Source organism: Setaria viridis, chromosome 5 (assembly GCF_005286985.2).
Source record: "Setaria viridis chromosome 5, Setaria_viridis_v4.0, whole genome shotgun sequence".
Lineage (NCBI taxonomy): Eukaryota > Viridiplantae > Streptophyta > Magnoliopsida > Poales > Poaceae > Setaria > Setaria viridis.
In genome coordinates, this window is record NC_048267.2 from 12,547,878 (window position 1) to 12,565,686 (window position 17,809).

Here is a 17,809-nt window from a genome sequence, read left to right on the forward strand (position 1 = left end):
TACAACCACAACTTCCCAAATAGAAGAGTGAAGCCCATAGAGGTGCATTTTCATGTCATACGCCCACTTGGGATAATCCGTCCTATCAAAATATGGGGGTTTTCCCAAGTGGACGGATTGGAATTGTGAAGAAGGATATTGCGAGGAAGGAGGTGGGTAGTTAGGAGGAACTTGGTGAAAACCGAAGAAGGGATGATTTTTGCTTTCTTTCTTGATCCTCTTCTTCATAAACTTAGTTGCTTTCTTTTCAATCTTGGCCTTCATTTTTTTTCTTTTCTTCTTTTCTTAGCCTCCAAGTCCTCCCCCTCAAACTCATCACTTAAGCTTGAGTTGTCGCTTGAGCATGCGACATGAACGGATGGTGGTCAACTTCTTGAGAATTAGCTAAAGGGGGTCGACGTTGCCTCCTCCAAGGCTTGTAGTTGCCCCTACAATGGCAGCGGCTGTGGCGGCCGCTCGAGCGGCGGCTTCTTCGGCGGCGGCAAGTCCATCCCCACTATGACACATCTTCGATTCCTTAGCGGTTAAGCCTTAATCAAGGGATTAGGCTCTGATACCACTTGAAAGGATTTTGTGATGCCTAGAGGGGGGTGAATAGGCTCACTTCAAATTTTCCTGAAAAACTTCGTAGCGGTTATAGATGTGTCGGAACTTCCGACGCTGTACCGAAACTTTCGATGGATCGAAACTTCCGGTACAGGATCAGAACTTCCAACAGAATAGAGTGAGCTGAACGAAATTCAAAATGCAACCTGAAACTGCCAATTCTATTTGAATCAAAAGGTACTAAATGAAGTGTAAAGACTACTCCAGGTGATATATATACAAGGAACCACTCTAATATATATATCGGCTAAAAACAAGCTCTAGGTCAAGCTAGAAACAAAGAACACAAAAAGCACATGAGAAAAGGATTTATTACCGGAGTTCACTTTCATTAAGAGAGATACGTCTCCATTGAGGAGCTCACAAAGAGCCGGGTCCTCACTAACCCTTTACCTCCCTTAATCAACCACAAAGGAAGATTGAGTCACTTACTATGAATCCATAAAGGATGGGTGATACAAATGTTCCCGGGCGCACGACACGAAGAGGGCGCTCAAACAGGCGAGGCCTAGCCGTCTAAAAGCGAGCTTCAAACGCGAATCAAAGCCGAGGATGATTGAAGTGCTCTTGAGATGAATTTGTTAAACTCTTCATTCAAACCTTAAGGCACTCATCCTTAATCTTGCTCTCACTCAAACCCTAGATCAAGAACTCAAGGATTTGGATCAAATGGGTGAGGGAGAGGTGTATTCAATGCTCTAGGGGGCTTTTATCTCGAGTTAGTTCAACAGTTTTGAATGGGGGGGGCTGAGGGGGTATTTATACCCGAGCTCCAAAACTAGCCATTACAGTCCCATTATGTGCTTATCGGAACTTTTGACACAGTGTCGAAACTTCCGATGGAGTTAGAACTGGTGTGCAGAGGACCCCTGTCGGGAGTTTCAAGAAAGACCCAACAAACATTTATCGGAAGTTCTGATGGTGTATCGGAAATTCAGACACTCTCAAGTCAGACGTGCAGAGGACCCCTACCGGGACTATCGGGAAACTTCCGATACAGTATCAGAACTTCCAATACACTCAGAAAATCTGAGAAAAAGGTTGTGCAGGTGGATGTTTTGTGTCTCTCAATGGGTGGTTAGCATCTCAAGTGAGCACTTTAGCATCTTCAAGCTATCCATCCGCATCCCCCTTAATAGTACGACGTTCCTAAACTCAAATTCAAAATTAGAAAATATAAATGAAAATCCTTTTGAACTCAACACAATTTTTTTTTGCATTTGGGGACTTCTTGAGAATCTTTAAGTACACCTTTGCACTCTTTTGCAATTAAACCCTGTCAATCATTTGATAATCATATTAGTCCCCTAAGTCATCAACACCAAAACCCACATAGGGGGCCAAATGCACTTGAAAATACCTCTCGTACGGCGTAGGTCTTCTTGAGTCATGGAGTGGGTGAGACGTTGTGTGCCCCTTGCGGGAGCTTCTGACCCAGGGGAGGTCGGGTGGTGAGCCGCAACATCATCTCGTTCGTTTCCAGGATGCTTCCAACTGTTGGGCATTTGGCCTTTTGGTGCTTGATCACCTTAACCCCATTTCCTGAGAGTACCCTGATACAAGAACTCATCACTCTCTCTATAAATAAAAGGACTAATAAGTTCATCCTAAGTGATATTGTTCTAGTTTAGATCTATAATTAAATATCTTTTATTGTTCATATTGTACTATGAAATATCTTTTGTTATATTAAAATACATTGTATTTTTTAATACAATATTATGGATTGGATTAGTCTTTCTGGTAGCTAGTCTGAATTAATCTGACTTCTTGAATTTGTTTAGTATTTAGTGGGCCAATACAAATAAATAAAAAGAAATGTCTTTAGCTAAGGCAATGATGCCCTACTGCATTGTTTGTGTAATCAAAGATGAAAATGTAGTGCATTGAGCACTTGAATGAAAATACCATTCCCTTTCATCCCTGAGCAATCTATATAGGAATAATTACTACTACTATAAAAGATACGAGAAAGTTCATAAGAGTTAAGAGTAGAATCTGCGACTTTAATTACATTCAAGTTACCATACCGATAAAGAATCTGTTATATAATCTAAATAACTATAGACATATTTATCACATAAGCTCTTGCATAACCAGATCAAGATAACAAAGGTAGAACGCACCTAGATACCTCGGATATATGATTAAATTTTGGATGGATATATGCTCACATTCTAAACAATGGTGGTAGAAACGCATAGTATTTCACAATGAATTTATCAAACCAACTGTACCCAAATCACCATCACAAATATACCATGACCTGGAGAAGTTCAATAGCAGGACCTATGCCCCTCCTCCCCAAAGTGGACATTCATTGGTGCAAATGGGGAGAAGTAAGAAAAGGAATATTAAGATCAGAAGGAAGAAGATGTCGCCCTCCACTTTGCACTCTACATCCACCACATAGCATAACAATTCTATGCCACTTGTTTTACAAGGACAACAAGTCATACTTTAAAGTTTACCATGAAACGACATTTGGATATTCAAATGAAAATTATGGAATGCGAAAGAAATATGGGTCATGAGGTGTGGGTTTTTGATAGCAAAATCAACATCTTTTCCTATTCCTTTATTTGGTGGTATGGAGAACGGATTTTAGAAATAAAAGGAAAAAAATCTAAAATACCCTTCTAAAATGCTCCCTACTAAATGTAGGGTAGCCTTTTATACAGGGTTATTTAGTCATTCTACACACCATGACCCTATCACACTCTCATAACTCCACCTTGCAGCTAAATCACTGACGTGCGAGTGAGTCAACTGCAGAGGTAAGTACTTTAGAGGATCTCTTTTGTAACCCTCCCCTTTGGACTACCAACAAACCATTGAAGATAGTTCTAGACCTAAGTTAAAATGGGCTAGTAGTATTGGAATGGCTGGATATGATGGGTTCATATCTCCGTCCCGAACTAAAAGTATTTCCTATACCCAAAATTCAAAGAATAAATAACATTAACTGAGATATTATTTCCTTTCCCTTCCTACCTATCCTGACCCATTGGCCAAACGTCATCTAAGTGTGATGGCCATTTTGTTATTGCGTGTGCCGTAATTTTTTTTTCTATCACCGCACAAGCTAACAATCCTTTTATACAAGACCAATACTCCAATGCTCTATGCTCTATTTGTTTTAATTAGGGATTGGAAGCCGGTGTGTTGGCATGTTGGTTGTGGCCTGCTAAGTTAACCTGGATCAAAAAGCTAAAAAAAAACGGAGAGAGTTGACTGTTGAATTGTGGAATTTAAATAAGCTGGATTGCGAAATATAGCTATAATCCATAATCTATAACCGTGACCAACGGGATTTGCCTTGCAAGTGAAGTTTTAACTTTTAGCCCAAATGGATGGGTTTAATTTTTTCAACGAGAACCAAAGCGAAGAGGCACTGGCGGAATCAATCAAACACGAGGAACTTTTCGAAAAGAGGGAAAGCACTCGGGCCCATCAGTAATTGTGCTTTCCTTCGCGCGAGCAAAGCGAAACCCAAAATCCCAAAGATCCAGAAGCTTCTAGTCCACCGAGAAACCCACGCTACCCTCTCGAGTCCTGAAGCCGAATACCCACATCGCCTCGGCCTCCGCCCATGTCGCTCTCGTCGGCGCGCCAGCGCCGGGCCACGGCGGCGTCCCCGCTAACCGACGACGGGTACGCCAAGGAGGCCAAGGACCGGAGGCGTCGCCCGGGTGACGGCGACGGGGACGGCGCGGACGAGGGTATCAAGTGGTTCCTTCCGTTCCTGGCGCTCGGGCTCCTCCGCCACATGAGCGCGTCCTCTAACCTGATCCACGACTGCGACGAGGTCTTCAACTACTGGGAGCCCCTCCACTTCCTCCTCTATCGCTCCGGCTTCCAGACCTGGGAGTACAGGTACCATCTCCGACATCACCCCCCTAAACCCTACCTGTATCGGTCATTCCTGCTCCTTGATGCTCCCGAACGGATTGGCAGGGGTGGGTAGTGTGCTGACATGTTCTAGCAGGAGAGGATTTTGAGGTAGCTTTTCGCAAATGACAATTAATCGTGTTGAAGGGAATGTGGAGATCTACGGTGTCATTAGGAATGTTTTGCTGGGAGTATGTCGTAGTCTAATAAGGGGAACGACTCATAGATTTGCGGAACGATTTGGATGTTTAAGGGGAAGGGATTTACTATTCTTGATTTTGTGGGATTGGTGAAGCAGTGGGAAGTGTTCGCATTGTCTGATGCTGGTGTCTGACTGATTTGGAGGTTTACTAGTGACGATTGTGAGGTTTGGGGCTGGCTAAGTTTGCAACTCGACCATTCTCAAAGAATGTCAATATGCCTGAATATTGTTTTATATTCTGTTTCAGAAATAAGGTCACAAACTGTTTAAAAATAAGCTGCCTGCTTGCCTTGGCTTGGTCGTTTGACCCAGCACCTGATTGCAACTTAACTAATTGGCCTGCCAGCTATCTTTTAAAGCATCGACTGTCAATGCAACTGCAGACTTCAATTTTGGTTGAGTTACCATAATTTTGGTCATCCTGTTATGTATCGTCATAAGTTTGTTTGAAACGATGATATTCCATTCTGTAAGATCCTTTTTGTTTGAAGTTCAGATGCTCTGTATTCTGTAGAGTTTCTGCTGGAAACTATGTTTTATGATTTTCAGTTACATTTATGGGAGTAATGACATTTGGTTTAATTGACGGTAGTATGATTGGAGGAATGATACAACTATATAAGATAGCTGCACGTCTTCTTTAACTGTTGCTGAAACTGTTTTCAAATAATAAGATGTTTTTTGCCACATCTTAGGATTAAGTGCGTAATTCTAAACCCTAAACTGCCTTTTGTTGAGTGTTGGTCTAGACTTTTACTTCTACATCGCTTCAGCTTGCAGTATTGCTATAGTAGCATTTTGATTCATAGTGTCCTGGAAGACTCCATCTGCACTTGTATGGAAACCAAACGCATTAACAATATAGTTTGACTGCAATGATTTTTGTGTATTATGTTCTGCGTGTCATAGGAAGTTATTATACGGAATGACTTATTTTGACTTTCTGCAATTTCTTTAATTGCAGTTCCGACTTTGCTCTTAGATCGTATCTATACCTTTTCATTCATGCTCTTGTAGCTGGGCCTGCTTCATTGATCTTTGGCGAGCATAAGGTTTGTAGTCTTTTACTCTTGTTTTCGTTACATCCTTATATTTGCTGGTTGATCCATTTCTCCACTACCTATTTGTGTCTGTTGCTGATGACATTTCACCTATTCTGTTGTGGTCGTAAAGGTTCGTGTGTTCTACTCAGTGAGAATCTTTCTTGGTCTTATTTCAACTATAACCGAAACTGTTCTGGTGATTGCTCTTTCAAGAAGATATGGAAAAAGACTTGCTTGTTATGTTCTTGCAATGCTATGCTTGTCCAGTGGTTGCTTCTTCGCCAGCACCAGTATGTTTCTTTTCTTAAATTCAATTATATTGCAGATGTCTTATTGCTCCAACTAAAGTGCTAGCTTACCTCATATGTATATCTATATCCTGTTCCAGGTTTTCTGCCAAGTTCATTCTCCATGTATGCTGTAACACTTTCATCTGCACTCTTCCTTCTTGAGAAATATGCTGCTGCAGTCGCAGTTGCAGCTGCTGGAGTGATCCTTGGCTGGCCTTTCTCAATTTTGGTATTCCTTCCTGTTACTGTTTACTCATTAATTAGAGGACCTTTTGGAAGGGTATTTTTATCTGGATTCCTGACTTCACTGAGCCTTCTTGTAAGTATAAAATCCCTCATAATTTCACTATTTTACAGAACGTATGAGTTCAATCTAATCATGTTAAGTTTATGCTAGGTTCTTTCATTTATTGCTGATTATCACTGCTATGGTCGATTGACATTCTCGGTGTTCAATCTTCTGAAATATAACGTTCTTGGTGGTGGTGAAAGTCACTTGTATGGAACCGAGGGCCCTTCATTCTACTTCAGAAATGGATTCAATAATTTCAATTTTGCCTTCATCCTGGCTCTTCTGTTCTTGGGGGTTGTACCATTTGCAAGAAAGAAATATGCTCCAGATCTACTGATAGTTGTCTCTCCTGTTTATATCTGGTTGGCTTTCATGTCTTTGCAGGCACACAAAGAAGAAAGGTAAGCATGAATCTTGCAATTCGTCCTTATTATCAGTTGAATCTTTGGAACAATATTCCTCTGCATGAAGATCGTGCAGAGGCTAGAAATGCTAATTTCTTGTTGCCTTTAAACCTAGCATATAACCTGCTTTGATTTTATCTAGCTGGAGTACTTGCATGTATTTGACATATTCTCTCTGTTATCCCTTAGGCTCCATTATTTCCCTGGAGAAATCACTTCAATTTTTCTGATATTAGACTTTAAAAACAAAATGAGGTGCCCCGAACTTTTTTTGACCTGCATCTTTTAAGCTTCTGCTGTGTTTAGCTTGATATTGTTGTTGGACATTTTCACATTTAAATTGAATCCACAAAATTTCTCATAGGATAGCCTTGAAATCCACTTAAATTTGACTAAATCCAAAAAATTTTATTCTACATTCAACCAAATCAGTCATGTATCCCTTCTATACTGCAATCAATCTGTCTAGATTTTTACTTTTGAAGTGAAATCTGTCTAGTTATTGCTACTAATGTTAGTAGCAATGGCCAGGTTTTCTGTATGTATTCACCATTACTTTGGTGTTTGAAATTTGTAGTGTTGGGTGTGAAAAGAATGCAAACGACTAGTTACTGAAGAATCTTTCATCATGTTCCCCCAGTCCTTATAATGCTAATATGCAGATGAAACATATTGAAACCAACCGGTCTTTTCCGATCTGTTTCTGCAGGTTTCTCTATCCAATCTATACATTGATATGTGTTGCAGCTGCAGCTGTTATTGACAGCTTTCCTGATTTTTTCCACGACAAATATTCTTCTGACCAGTCTATCTTTGAAAAGGTTAGCTTGGAGAGTTGAATGCCATTTACGCTTTCTTGTTTATTAACTGGTAATGGTTGTAAAGTTGTTTCATGATGCCTGTGACAGATAGCCAAGGGTCTGCGGCCTTTGATCCTTGGTTTTATTTTGTGTGCCTCCCACAGCCGAACATTTTCCATGTTAAATGGATATGGTGCTCCCCTGCAGATCTATCAGCATTTAGAATATCATGAAGATTCTGGGCCTGGTAAGATTGTACCAATCTATACACCTTTCGCAATGATTCCTATTGGGCTTGCTTAGTATGCTTTAGTATAGTGCCTGGACATGCTAGAGAGGGTGCTGTCTTACATCGCTGCTTCTATTTTGCTTCTTTTGTTGAAAAGGTACTTATGCAAAGGAAGAAGCAAAGCTGGGTAGCATCTTATGCTCAGAATGCGAGATTCTTAGAGGATTTGTTTTTGGCTAAATTACTGTACCTGTTTGTTTACAGGTTCTGTTCTTTGTGTTGGGAGTGAGTGGCATCGCTATCCATCATCGTTCTTCATACCCTCCTATATCAGTGAAGTTAGGTGGATAGATGATGGCTTCCGTGGGCTGCTTCCATTTCCCTTCAATGAGACCCTGGGTGGCACCAGCGCTGCTCCGTCATACTTCAACAACAAGAATAAGGCCTCTGAGGAGCAATATGTATTTTCCTTTCTCTCTGAACTTTCACTAGGCAATTTTCTTCTAATAGTGCACTGAGTGCAACCTGTTTATAATTTTGCTTGCAGCTTAAAGACATTGGAGCATGTACCTTACTGGTGGAGCTTGATCTAAGGAGGCCTTATCCCTCTCGTGGAAATGACTTGAAAACATGGGAGGTAAACCCACACCTGCAATCTCCTTATCAATTCATTAAACCGAGTCCTATTTTCACTGCTTGACGATTGTTTCTGAACTCCAGGCATTGGCGGCACTACCATTCCTAGATAGAGAGCTTTCCCCAGCATTATACCGCTCGTTCTTCGTACCATACAAATGGCAACAAAACAATGTTTTCGGCCTGTACAAGTTGCTGAGAAGGTTGCCTACTGATCAACCCTAGTCAAGAGATGCCTGATTTGGAGGAATCAAATTCGATAGAGAGCTAAATCATGCGATTTCCTTTATCAAACTGATTAGCAATTTTTGGCTACTAAAGATGTTTTTGATCCAAATGGTTTTTGCCAGTGCCTCGTGCTGGACCGGGCTTGTGTAACTGAAGTAGTCTCTAATCTTTGTGAGGATGAGTGTGTTGGTGCTTGAGGGCCGATCCCTGCATCATGTCGCCTATTAAATGCTCTGTAGCCAACTAGGATTCGTTTGTATTGTGCGGAATCTTAGCCAATGATAGACTGATGAACTAGTGATTGACTTGTTGACGTTTCGAAATCATTACACGTTACTAGAGTTTATTCAATTCGAAATCTTACTGGTTACCAAAGGAATTTTAGAAATTTTTGGGCAACTTGGACTGCCAAGATCTTTTCAAATGTTTTATGTTAGAAATATATAATTATACTATCGCGTGTATATACATTCGTGCGGCAAAAATTTTGATTGGAGATCATCGAGCAGTTGCGTTTACGATCCATGCGTGATCGACACCAGCAACTGCCCTTGGTAAGTGCAGGGTGTTCGTTATGCACACGCTGCAACCGTCTCCCGCGCTGCCTTTTTGTGAGTTGTGACAAAGTTCCCATTGCTCCTTTCTCCACGCGCGCAAACACAACACACAGGCACAGCCATGGGCAGCGCATCCGCGGACTTCTCCACCTCCGGCCACGGGACGCCTGTCCGTCGCCGCCGACGCGGCGTTCGTCTCCGCCTCCGTCGCCGCCGCTCACCAACACCCTCCTCCATCGACGCTACGACCCAAGAACTCGCCCGTTCGTTCCTCCCCTACCCTGACCCGGACGACGCCATCGGCTTCTACGTCCAGGTCGCGCCTCTCCCCGTCTTCCGCGGCCATCCCAGCGAGTGCCCCGACGCCCACGTCGCGCGCTTCGACCGCGTCCGCCGCGCCAACGGCGGTGTGACACCGGCGGCCGCCGCCCGCATCTTCCCGGCGTCTCTCGACGGTGACGCCGCGCTGTGGTACGACCTCACGACCTCTGGCGCCGGGGACGACTCGCCGCCCCCGCCGTGGCACGCCGTCCGCGCCGCCTTCCTCGACTTCTTCCGCCCGCCGGGCGCCGCCGACCGCGCGCGCGCCGAGCTCGTGGCACTTAGGCAGGGCCCCGGCGAGGCCATCAACCGGTACCACCTCCGCATGCAGGGGATCCTCCGGCGGTGCTCGGACCTCGGCGCCGACATCCCCGACGCGCTCCTGAAGGCCGCGTTCGTCGGCGGCCTCCGCACCGAGTTCCAGGACTGGGTGGCACCGCAGCGGCCGGCGGCGCTGGACGAGGCCGTGGCGCTGGCCCTGAGCTGGGAGCGCGCCGAGAGCGTGCGCGAGGCGCGGCGCGCGGCGACGTCGGCCCGCGCCGCCGTGGAACGGTGCTCGTTCTGCGGCATGGAAGGGCACGAGGAGGCGCAATGCGAGGTGCGGATGAGGATGCGGGAGCTCTGGCGGCGGTGCAGCGGCGGCGGCGGCGGGAGGGGAGGCGCCATCGTGACGGCGGAGGACGGGGAGCGGGACGAGGAGGGAGGAGGGAGCATGGCGCTGGCGCGGCTCGGGAGCGCGGTGAGCACGCGGTCGACGCAGTGCCAGTGCCGGAAGCACCAGTGCGGGAAGAAGCCGGTGGCGGCGAGCGAGGTCGCCGGAGGCGGTGACGTGGACGGCATGGCTTCGGACAAGTGAGTTTGACGTGTTCTTTATGCAATTATTAAGTGATCATTCGTATGGAATAGGAAACTTCAGTGGCATAAATCTGATGTATCGGCATTGCGATTCAGTATGTAAGTGCAAGTGTATGCGTAACTAACTACTATCCAAACGAAGGCCGATCTACTCCTGGCTACACTAATGAATCTCACTGCATAAAACGTTAATCTTTACAATATAGGATTTTTCTCGAGCTTAACATTTACAATATCAGATTTGTATTCCAGAATCCAGATGTTCCAGTCTGATTACTATGTTATGGATCACTACATGCATCCTCGTAGACCACCAGTCCACCACCACCACAGGACACAGGCACAACTACTTAACACAAGGTCCAAGAAATAAAACGAACTTTGGAACATAATGTGATGTCCACAAGGAATTCTGGATAAGACAATCAGGTTGCAAAGATTGTAAACAACAGTGATGGTTCACAGGTAAGACGTTAAATGTCAATCAGTTTAACAGTAGGAGCACTGAACAGAAATTACTCTGGTGGCTGATTGTCCATCAGGAGGAATGAAACATGAGAACCAAATGCAGGCTATAAAGGGTCTGATTTAACCAGTTCCCTCCTCATAGGTTTGCAAAAGGGTACAAAGAGAATGCTTGTAAGAATGTAAGGAAATGCATCATGATGCACTGGATCGCGGAAGCCTTTAGCTTATGGTGATGCCTTCCCGTGAACAATCCAGTTCGGCTTTCGCGGAGTCAGTTAGATCCCACTCGATTTACACGTGGCTTCACCGGAGTCTTAGAAGGGCTCACCCTGCACATCCCATGATGCAATCAGCGTTAGCAAATCTAGATATTCGGTTTGTTTCAGTCTAGATGCATAAATGAACAGAAATGGAAGGAGGATCATGCCTGACAGGTAGAGTTCCCAAAATCATCCCACTGCAATTCAGAGCCAAGATGGCACCCTCAGCCTGTGATTCACATAGTTCAATACTTACAATCAAAACCTCCATCTGAAACTGGTACTCAATATGAAAGGAAGAAATATAACACATGACTGTACGAGGAAGAAATATAACATATGACTGTATGAGCGCAATCATGCTGCAGATCAATATATGAGTGATGAAAAAGCAAGAAGCATTGAAGGAAACTCAGTCTAACTTCTTACTGTCGCTACCCAGTGGAGTGAATGTATCACAAGAATCTTTCATGCATGTGCTATTAACAGATTACCAAACATGCAGAAGTTGGATAGTATCAAACAGCTCCTGCACAATATGCAGCATGCTGATTTAGCATAACTGCTGGCGTAGCAAGAGCTTACTAGTCACATTGGCACAGTATTATTACATTACAAATGTTTTAAGGAGATGCAAAATAGACAATCTAAACTAGTTTTTTTGTGCAGGAGGACTTAGCCAGCAAACATTAAATATATCGTTTTCTATAAACTATAAAATAGGACTTAACCAGCAAAAGCAAAGTATATAATAGAAACATTTTGTACTTACATGGACAAACTCAACAAAAGCAATCCTTGTAGAATGTACATTATCCCCTAGAAGTCTCAACCGAGAGACCTGCAAAGGAAACTATATTTAGCAGGTAAAGCATATAACAACATATCGAGCACATTTTATTCTTTAGTAGTATGTTTGATGATGGATTTGAAAAACTGGAGAGTCCAATGCTGACCTCACCGCAAAGTCCTTCAAAGAAATTCTTTACATCTAATTGAGTAACCTACATGACAAAGAGGCAAATGGTGTCACCAAACATATAATTTGATAGTATAAGCTTCAGAAACTTGCACTTTTAGATCCAGGACCCCAAAATATGAAAAGTATCAATGAAAAAGAAAATAAGTGAAAGACAATAAACTTTATGGAGTAGAAAGGAGATGAGTACCATCTTATCTATGTTTGTACAATAGACGGTTCGCATAACCATTTCCTTCTCATCTTCCGTCTATAGGACAAGCCAAAACAAACACCAGTATAAGCAAATTGTGGAATAGTATTGGAGTAATACTTAATGGTATCAGGGCATGAAACAAGTGCAAAACTGCTCACCCTGGGAAGAAACTTTGGATTAACAGGTAAGATAGCTGTCTTTGAAGGCAAGACTCTAACAGGGTAGAAACCAAAAACTGTGCCTCCAAGGTTAAGTGCAGTTCTTGCGCCCTCTACAGAGTAAAGACAATAGAACTCAAAATTCACAAAAGAAGAGTGATTACAGAAAAAAAAATGTATAAGTAGTAGGTCAGTATATAATACCCTCATCAGAGAACTCAATAAATGCAAACCTAAGAACAGAGTGAGGATCACCACAAATTCGGCAATCAACAACCTAAGAAAGAGAAAGTGAGTTAGCTATCATATCTGGAAATCTGCAGCTGATAAACTTTCAGTTGCAAATTTGTTCCACCAGTTTTTTTAGAAAAAGGGGTAATCTTTAATAACAAAAAAGATACATTTAGAAGAGAAAAAACACACAGCAGCGAAATTTCGCATTTGCAGTACACAAAGTACCAGTATAAATCAACCATTTCAGATGAAATAACTTACTTGCCCGCAGGTTGCAAAGATATCAGCAAGTCTCTCCTCTGTCACCTAACAGATGGTCAACATCATTAGATCTTACAACAACCCGAGAATATATAATATATAGCAATGCGTGCTAAGGCAACCATCAACTACTCACGGTATGGTCAAGTTCAGAGACATAAACAGTTCGCCTAATGCTGTCCTCTCTGTCTGCACGCCTCGCCCTATCAATTGCCCTCCTCCTTCCTTGGTTGATGTATCCATTCCCCCTCTGAAGATGAGAAAAAAAAATACACTCGTTACATTATACTTCTCAATGGGATCATCACATCCAGTATAAGTTCTTGCAGACAGCTGATCATCTAGCAAATCCTATGAACTAAAAATAATAATAAACAAAGAAGCAATCTTGGGGAATTATCACATAATTGAAAACTACACAAGATGTTGATCAAATCCTTGAAAAGAAGTTTAGTCCCGAATCATTTTGTCTAAAAGTCAGTATGGATACTTATAAAGTTAAGATTTCCTAAATTATTGCATTCATAAATGTAGTACTGAAAACAGATGAATGGACTACCCCCCAACAATTAGTATGGAGAAATATCGTGGTGCTATAGTTTAGAATATCTTTGTTCCTTCAAAATGCCTCACCAACCTACTATAGCTAATATGACTGCAGACAGCGTTTGTAGGATAAAAATTCTGCTAAAGCATGCATCTGCTAAAAATATTAAAAAAAAAGTGATTTCCACTAAAAGAAGAATCAGTGAGATTTGAAACCACCTCAAAATCAAATCAAATGACTCAACAACCAGATTGAAAACATCCAATCAATCGCACAAATAACAAGATCAGCTTAGAAGAACAGAATTGCACGACAGTGCATCATCAGTGGCGCTTATGGAGTGCCATCACGTGACGATCAAACCTTTACATCGAGAGAAAGAGGATAAACCTTTCACCAAAGAAAGCCAACTACCGCACTACGGAACCACCAACCGATAACGCAATCCAACACGACCGATAAGAAAGAAAACTCCAAACGTTACCAAACAACTGATGAGAAAAGCGATCAAATCCTACACACAAACGCAACCACGGCGCCGATCCAAGCCTCCCAACCTCTGATGAAGAATGAAGAACAAAAGGGGTGTTGCGGAATTATTACCTTGCGCTGCTGGTTCCCGATGTAAAACGAAGCGTCGGTGGCGGAGTCCTTGGTGCCCCCATTCCCGGCTCCGATCGAGTGGTAGTCGAACACCGGCGCGTCCGCCGACAGCGCCTTCTTGGGCGGCGACCCCGCCGCTGCCGAGGAGGGGACGAACTCCTTGGCGGCCGGGTTGAGCTTGGAGAGCAGGTCCACCAGCTTCTGCACGCCCGCCTGGTACTCCACCTCCTTGGCCGCCGCCGCCGCCGCCGCGGAAGCCGATCCCTCCGCCACCGCCGCCATCCTAGGAGACGAGGCGGATCGAGCCCGACGCGCGCGGCCGCCTGCCGATCTTGGTCAAACCTTGGCCGGATTGGTATGGAAAAAAAGAACTCGTAGGAAGGGACCAAGAATCTACAGGCGCAAGGCCATTCAGCGGCTCTGCACACAGGAGCTGAGGATGGTGAGGGGGCTAGCCGCTAGCGTGGTGCGGTGTGCGCTCGCCGGGTGGGTTTTACTGGTGCTCCGTTTCACAAGGTTTTGGCCATTTTCCGGGGTGGGAAACTGGGAAATTAGGCGAGGAGTGGGGGGAGAGGAGGAAGCGAAACGGAAACAGGGGAAGGGAAGGGAGACTGGGAGAGCGGTGAGGGAGGGAGGGGACCGCGTGGGCGTGGTCTATGCGCCGGGTGGCGTGAAGCACGTGCGTGGCAGCACGGGCAGTGACCATATACGAGTCGAGATCATGACTGGACGGTTAGTGTGGTTGATCAGGTGGCTTAGATTGCAAATTGCAGTAATCGTGTCTGCCTTTTGTGTTATCACTTGTAACAACGAGAAGATTGTAAAAATCACGTCTTTGGATATCCGCTCGGAGCTCAAGCACTTAAAAATTAGATCGGACGGTTTTTCATTAAGAAGGAAAAAAATAGACGCCCAAATTTGAGCTAGAGAGGAATTGAACCTGGATGGTGAGGGTACACCACCACACATCCGACCCTAACCAGTTGAGCTAGACTAAAATTATAATTCAAAAAGGGATTTTTATGATACTAGCTCATCAAAGCATTTTGCAATGATGCATGAAAAATTAGATGCATGTCATCAGCATAGGCAACCATGAACGGGATAAGCAAAAGAAGAATAACAATTAGACATGTACAAGAAAAAATGAATGCCCATATCGGCCTAAACTGATTGTCTGAAGTTTACGCATGAACAACCATATAGTTGTTGTTTTTTGTGTGTGCGCGATCGTATTGGCTATCATCCAAAAGATACCAAGAAGATTTAACTATAGAATGAAAAAGGTGCCAACCTTTAGGCTTAAAATAAGCTCAATTCTGCTCCATAAAGTTTGAAGACCAAAAATAAAGAAATTTGAACCAGTCATGGTGGATTGAGTCACGGCGCTCATGGTCCTCTTCAATTGAATCATCGTCCCTATAATGCTAAGGAGGAATCACATTCAGAAATCCACCGACATAAGGTGTAACAGACTACAAGCATGCATCACCTATGATGGCATATTTTAAAATGAAGCGGTCTTGGCGGATGCAGTTTTGTTTTTTTAGAATAAGAAGCATGTTTAGTTTAAAATTGGGGGTAGATTGCCTAGTTAATAAGGAACTGTAGCCTTTTAGAAGCACTTTCATTTAGGTCCCTTAAGCATTCACCAACTACCCTAGTCGAAAAATATCTCCATTTCCAACCCAAAACGATAATGTTCTTTTGTGACCATAACTCTCTCCTTTTAATAAGAATAGTGTTAAGATTCGCAAAAAAAAAAGAATAGTGTTAAAAGCAAAGATTAGCTGACCATACCTCTCTCTTTCTTCTTTGATAAAGTTTGTTAAATCAAATTTGGGTGAAAGCTGGGTTGGAGTAGCATTTGCACTACACCACTAGTTTATGCAAAATTGAGAAAGAGGGGACAAAAGCACGGACGGCTAAGCTGCTGCCTGCTGGAACGAGAAATTCCGAGCCGTCGAAACCGAATGCCCCGTCTTGGACGGAATCGGACCGATTCTTGGCCACTTTCTCGCCATTCTCATGTGACCTTTTTTATGTCAGCAATTTGACAGCGAATTCGGTGTCGCAGAGGAGAATGTGCGTCTCCTCGAGTTGTCGAAAGCCCCGGCCGATGGGGACAAATTGTCCTGTAATCCGGTCTTGAACCAGGTGCCTGATTCACCAATTGGAGGAGATTTTGGAAGTAAACAAAGACCAATTGGGACAGCGCCAAATGCCAACGCCGTGGAACCCAAGGCGGGACGAGGAGGCCGGTGTAAATTCGTTTTGGTTTGTGCTGAATTTTCTCCGCGAATTGCGCCAAAATTCACCGTGACAGGCAAAGAACTGGATCGAGTTGGTCGGCGCACGTCGCACGGGGGGTGCAAAGACTTTCTTGCCTCCTTTTGATCCAATCCAAGGGCTATCCGTCACGCGTGAACTGAGACGACTTTGGAGTTTGGACCGGGTGAGAAGAAGATGGATAAGGAGACTTTGGAAGGAGGCAACAACTTTGAGTATGGATCCTCTAATCCTGCTGGCTTGCGTTAGTAAAGACCAAAATTGCATGGAGAGTTGGGCATCCTGGATGCTTCCATTTTGTGAGCTAACAAGTAACAAATGCAAGTTGGGAGGAGGATAGATCATATAGTTGGCACTGCTGGTATGTTGATGGACTTCCGTTGCATCAGAAGCCTTGCCTTGCCATTGTTTTCTTGTTTTCTGAAAAACATGTTGAGCTAGATTTGCACCACGAAGCGCACAGGTCTAGTCCATACCCATGTCAAACTTGTCCTGCTGTGCTCTTTAGTGTTGCGTTATGGCAAATTTGACCTGCATGCCGTACAAAAGCATGATTTTTTCGTTTTCTCATAATAGGACTCGTACGGTGCTTTGATTCCGATCCACATGGCAAAGGTTGTAGCAAATTTTAACTTTCCTTTCATGCTTTGGAGTTTGGAGAGGTAATACTGATGATTTTTATTTTGCGGTCGATGAACAGCTCCCAAGTAACGAAACTACCCCAGTTGTATAGCAGGCATCTGTTGGAGGTATGACCTAGAGGCAATTATAGAGATGATGATATTCCATTTGGATCCATGATTTATATTGTGTTCCTTGAATATCCATTAAAGGTTACTTGAATTGATTTGCAATTATATGAATTGTGTGTGAAACTCTTTACTTGTTGTCCCTAGTCGGAGTTCATGTGAGGACACACATGAATATTAGACTAGCACATGTATTAGTTGATGACTATGTTTCACAAGTCATGGACATGGAGATGTTGAACTAATAATGTGGGCACATGTGGAGACATGTGATAGGACTGACCCAACACGAGAAGTAGTTCTCCCTTTAAACAACATATACGCTTTGTCCTTAGACCTGAGATTGTCGCATGTATTCAAGATGTGGATCGACCTACTTAGGGGCTATCAAACGCTACGCCGTAACAAGGTAGTTATAAAGGTAGCTTTCAGGTTTGTCAAGAAGCATGCTATGAGACACGGTCAATCAAGATGGGATTTGCCCCTCTCTGATTGAGAGTGATATCTCTGGGCCCCTCGAGTGATCGGATCCGAAAATGCATGGCCATGCTACGTACGGTTAAGAGTTAGCCTACAAAGGGATTCCGAATCATAGGATCCAGAAAGAGCGGTCGGCTCGAAGCTAGACCAAATATCGTGAGGCAAAGGGAATAGCATGTATATAATGTTGTGATGGTTCGTCTGATATGATCTTCGTGTGCGTATAGGAGT

The 17,809-nt window shown here is 43.6% G+C and overlaps 2 protein-coding genes across 3 annotated transcripts; one reads left to right on the forward strand and one right to left on the reverse strand.

Annotated features, from left to right (window-relative positions):
- Positions 1-4,067: 4,067 nt before the first annotated feature.
- On the forward strand, positions 4,068-8,972 carry LOC117857161 (alpha-1,2-mannosyltransferase ALG9). Its single transcript, XM_034739671.2, has 10 exons — positions 4,068-4,482; positions 5,664-5,751; positions 5,873-6,032; positions 6,131-6,351; positions 6,430-6,725; positions 7,438-7,549; positions 7,637-7,775; positions 8,022-8,218; positions 8,305-8,394; positions 8,478-8,972. The coding sequence occupies exons 1-10, from the start codon at positions 4,199-4,201 to the stop codon at positions 8,616-8,618; spliced, it is 1,728 nt and encodes a 575-aa protein (XP_034595562.1). The 5' UTR covers positions 4,068-4,198; the 3' UTR covers positions 8,619-8,972.
- Positions 8,973-10,748: 1,776 nt separating this feature from the next.
- Positions 10,749-14,694, reverse strand: LOC117857162 (polyadenylate-binding protein-interacting protein 9). 2 transcript variants are annotated; one of them, XM_034739673.2, is made up of 10 exons: positions 14,061-14,694; positions 13,047-13,160; positions 12,911-12,955; positions 12,620-12,692; positions 12,416-12,528; positions 12,252-12,311; positions 12,039-12,086; positions 11,855-11,935; positions 11,250-11,311; positions 10,749-11,151 (listed from the first exon to the last, which is right to left on the reverse strand). In XM_034739673.2, the coding sequence occupies exons 1-10, from the start codon at positions 14,340-14,342 to the stop codon at positions 11,094-11,096; spliced, it is 936 nt and encodes a 311-aa protein (XP_034595564.1). In that variant the 5' UTR covers positions 14,343-14,694; the 3' UTR covers positions 10,749-11,093. The 2 variants fall into 2 exon arrangements, with proteins under 2 accessions (XP_034595564.1, XP_034595565.1); XM_034739674.2 differs by having other exon boundaries at positions 11,855-11,923; positions 14,061-14,691.
- Between the last annotated feature and the right edge of the window lie 3,115 nt (positions 14,695-17,809).

Coding starts and splice junctions, on each gene's coding strand:
- LOC117857161 (XM_034739671.2), top strand. CDS start 4,199: ATGTCGCTCTCGTCGGCGCGCCAGCGCCGGGCCACGGCGGCGTCCCCG. Junction 6,352..6,429: donor TGACTTCACTGAGCCTTCTT/GTAAGTATAAAA, acceptor AGTTTATGCTAG/GTTCTTTCATTTATTGCTGA. Junction 8,395..8,477: donor ATGACTTGAAAACATGGGAG/GTAAACCCACAC, acceptor TCTGAACTCCAG/GCATTGGCGGCACTACCATT.
- LOC117857162 (XM_034739673.2), bottom strand. CDS start 14,342: ATGGCGGCGGTGGCGGAGGGATCGGCTTCCGCGGCGGCGGCGGCGGCG. Junction 12,956..13,046: donor TCTCTGAACTTGACCATACC/GTGAGTAGTTGA, acceptor ACCATCTGTTAG/GTGACAGAGGAGAGACTTGC. Junction 12,087..12,251: donor GTACAAACATAGATAAGATG/GTACTCATCTCC, acceptor TTTGTCATGTAG/GTTACTCAATTAGATGTAAA.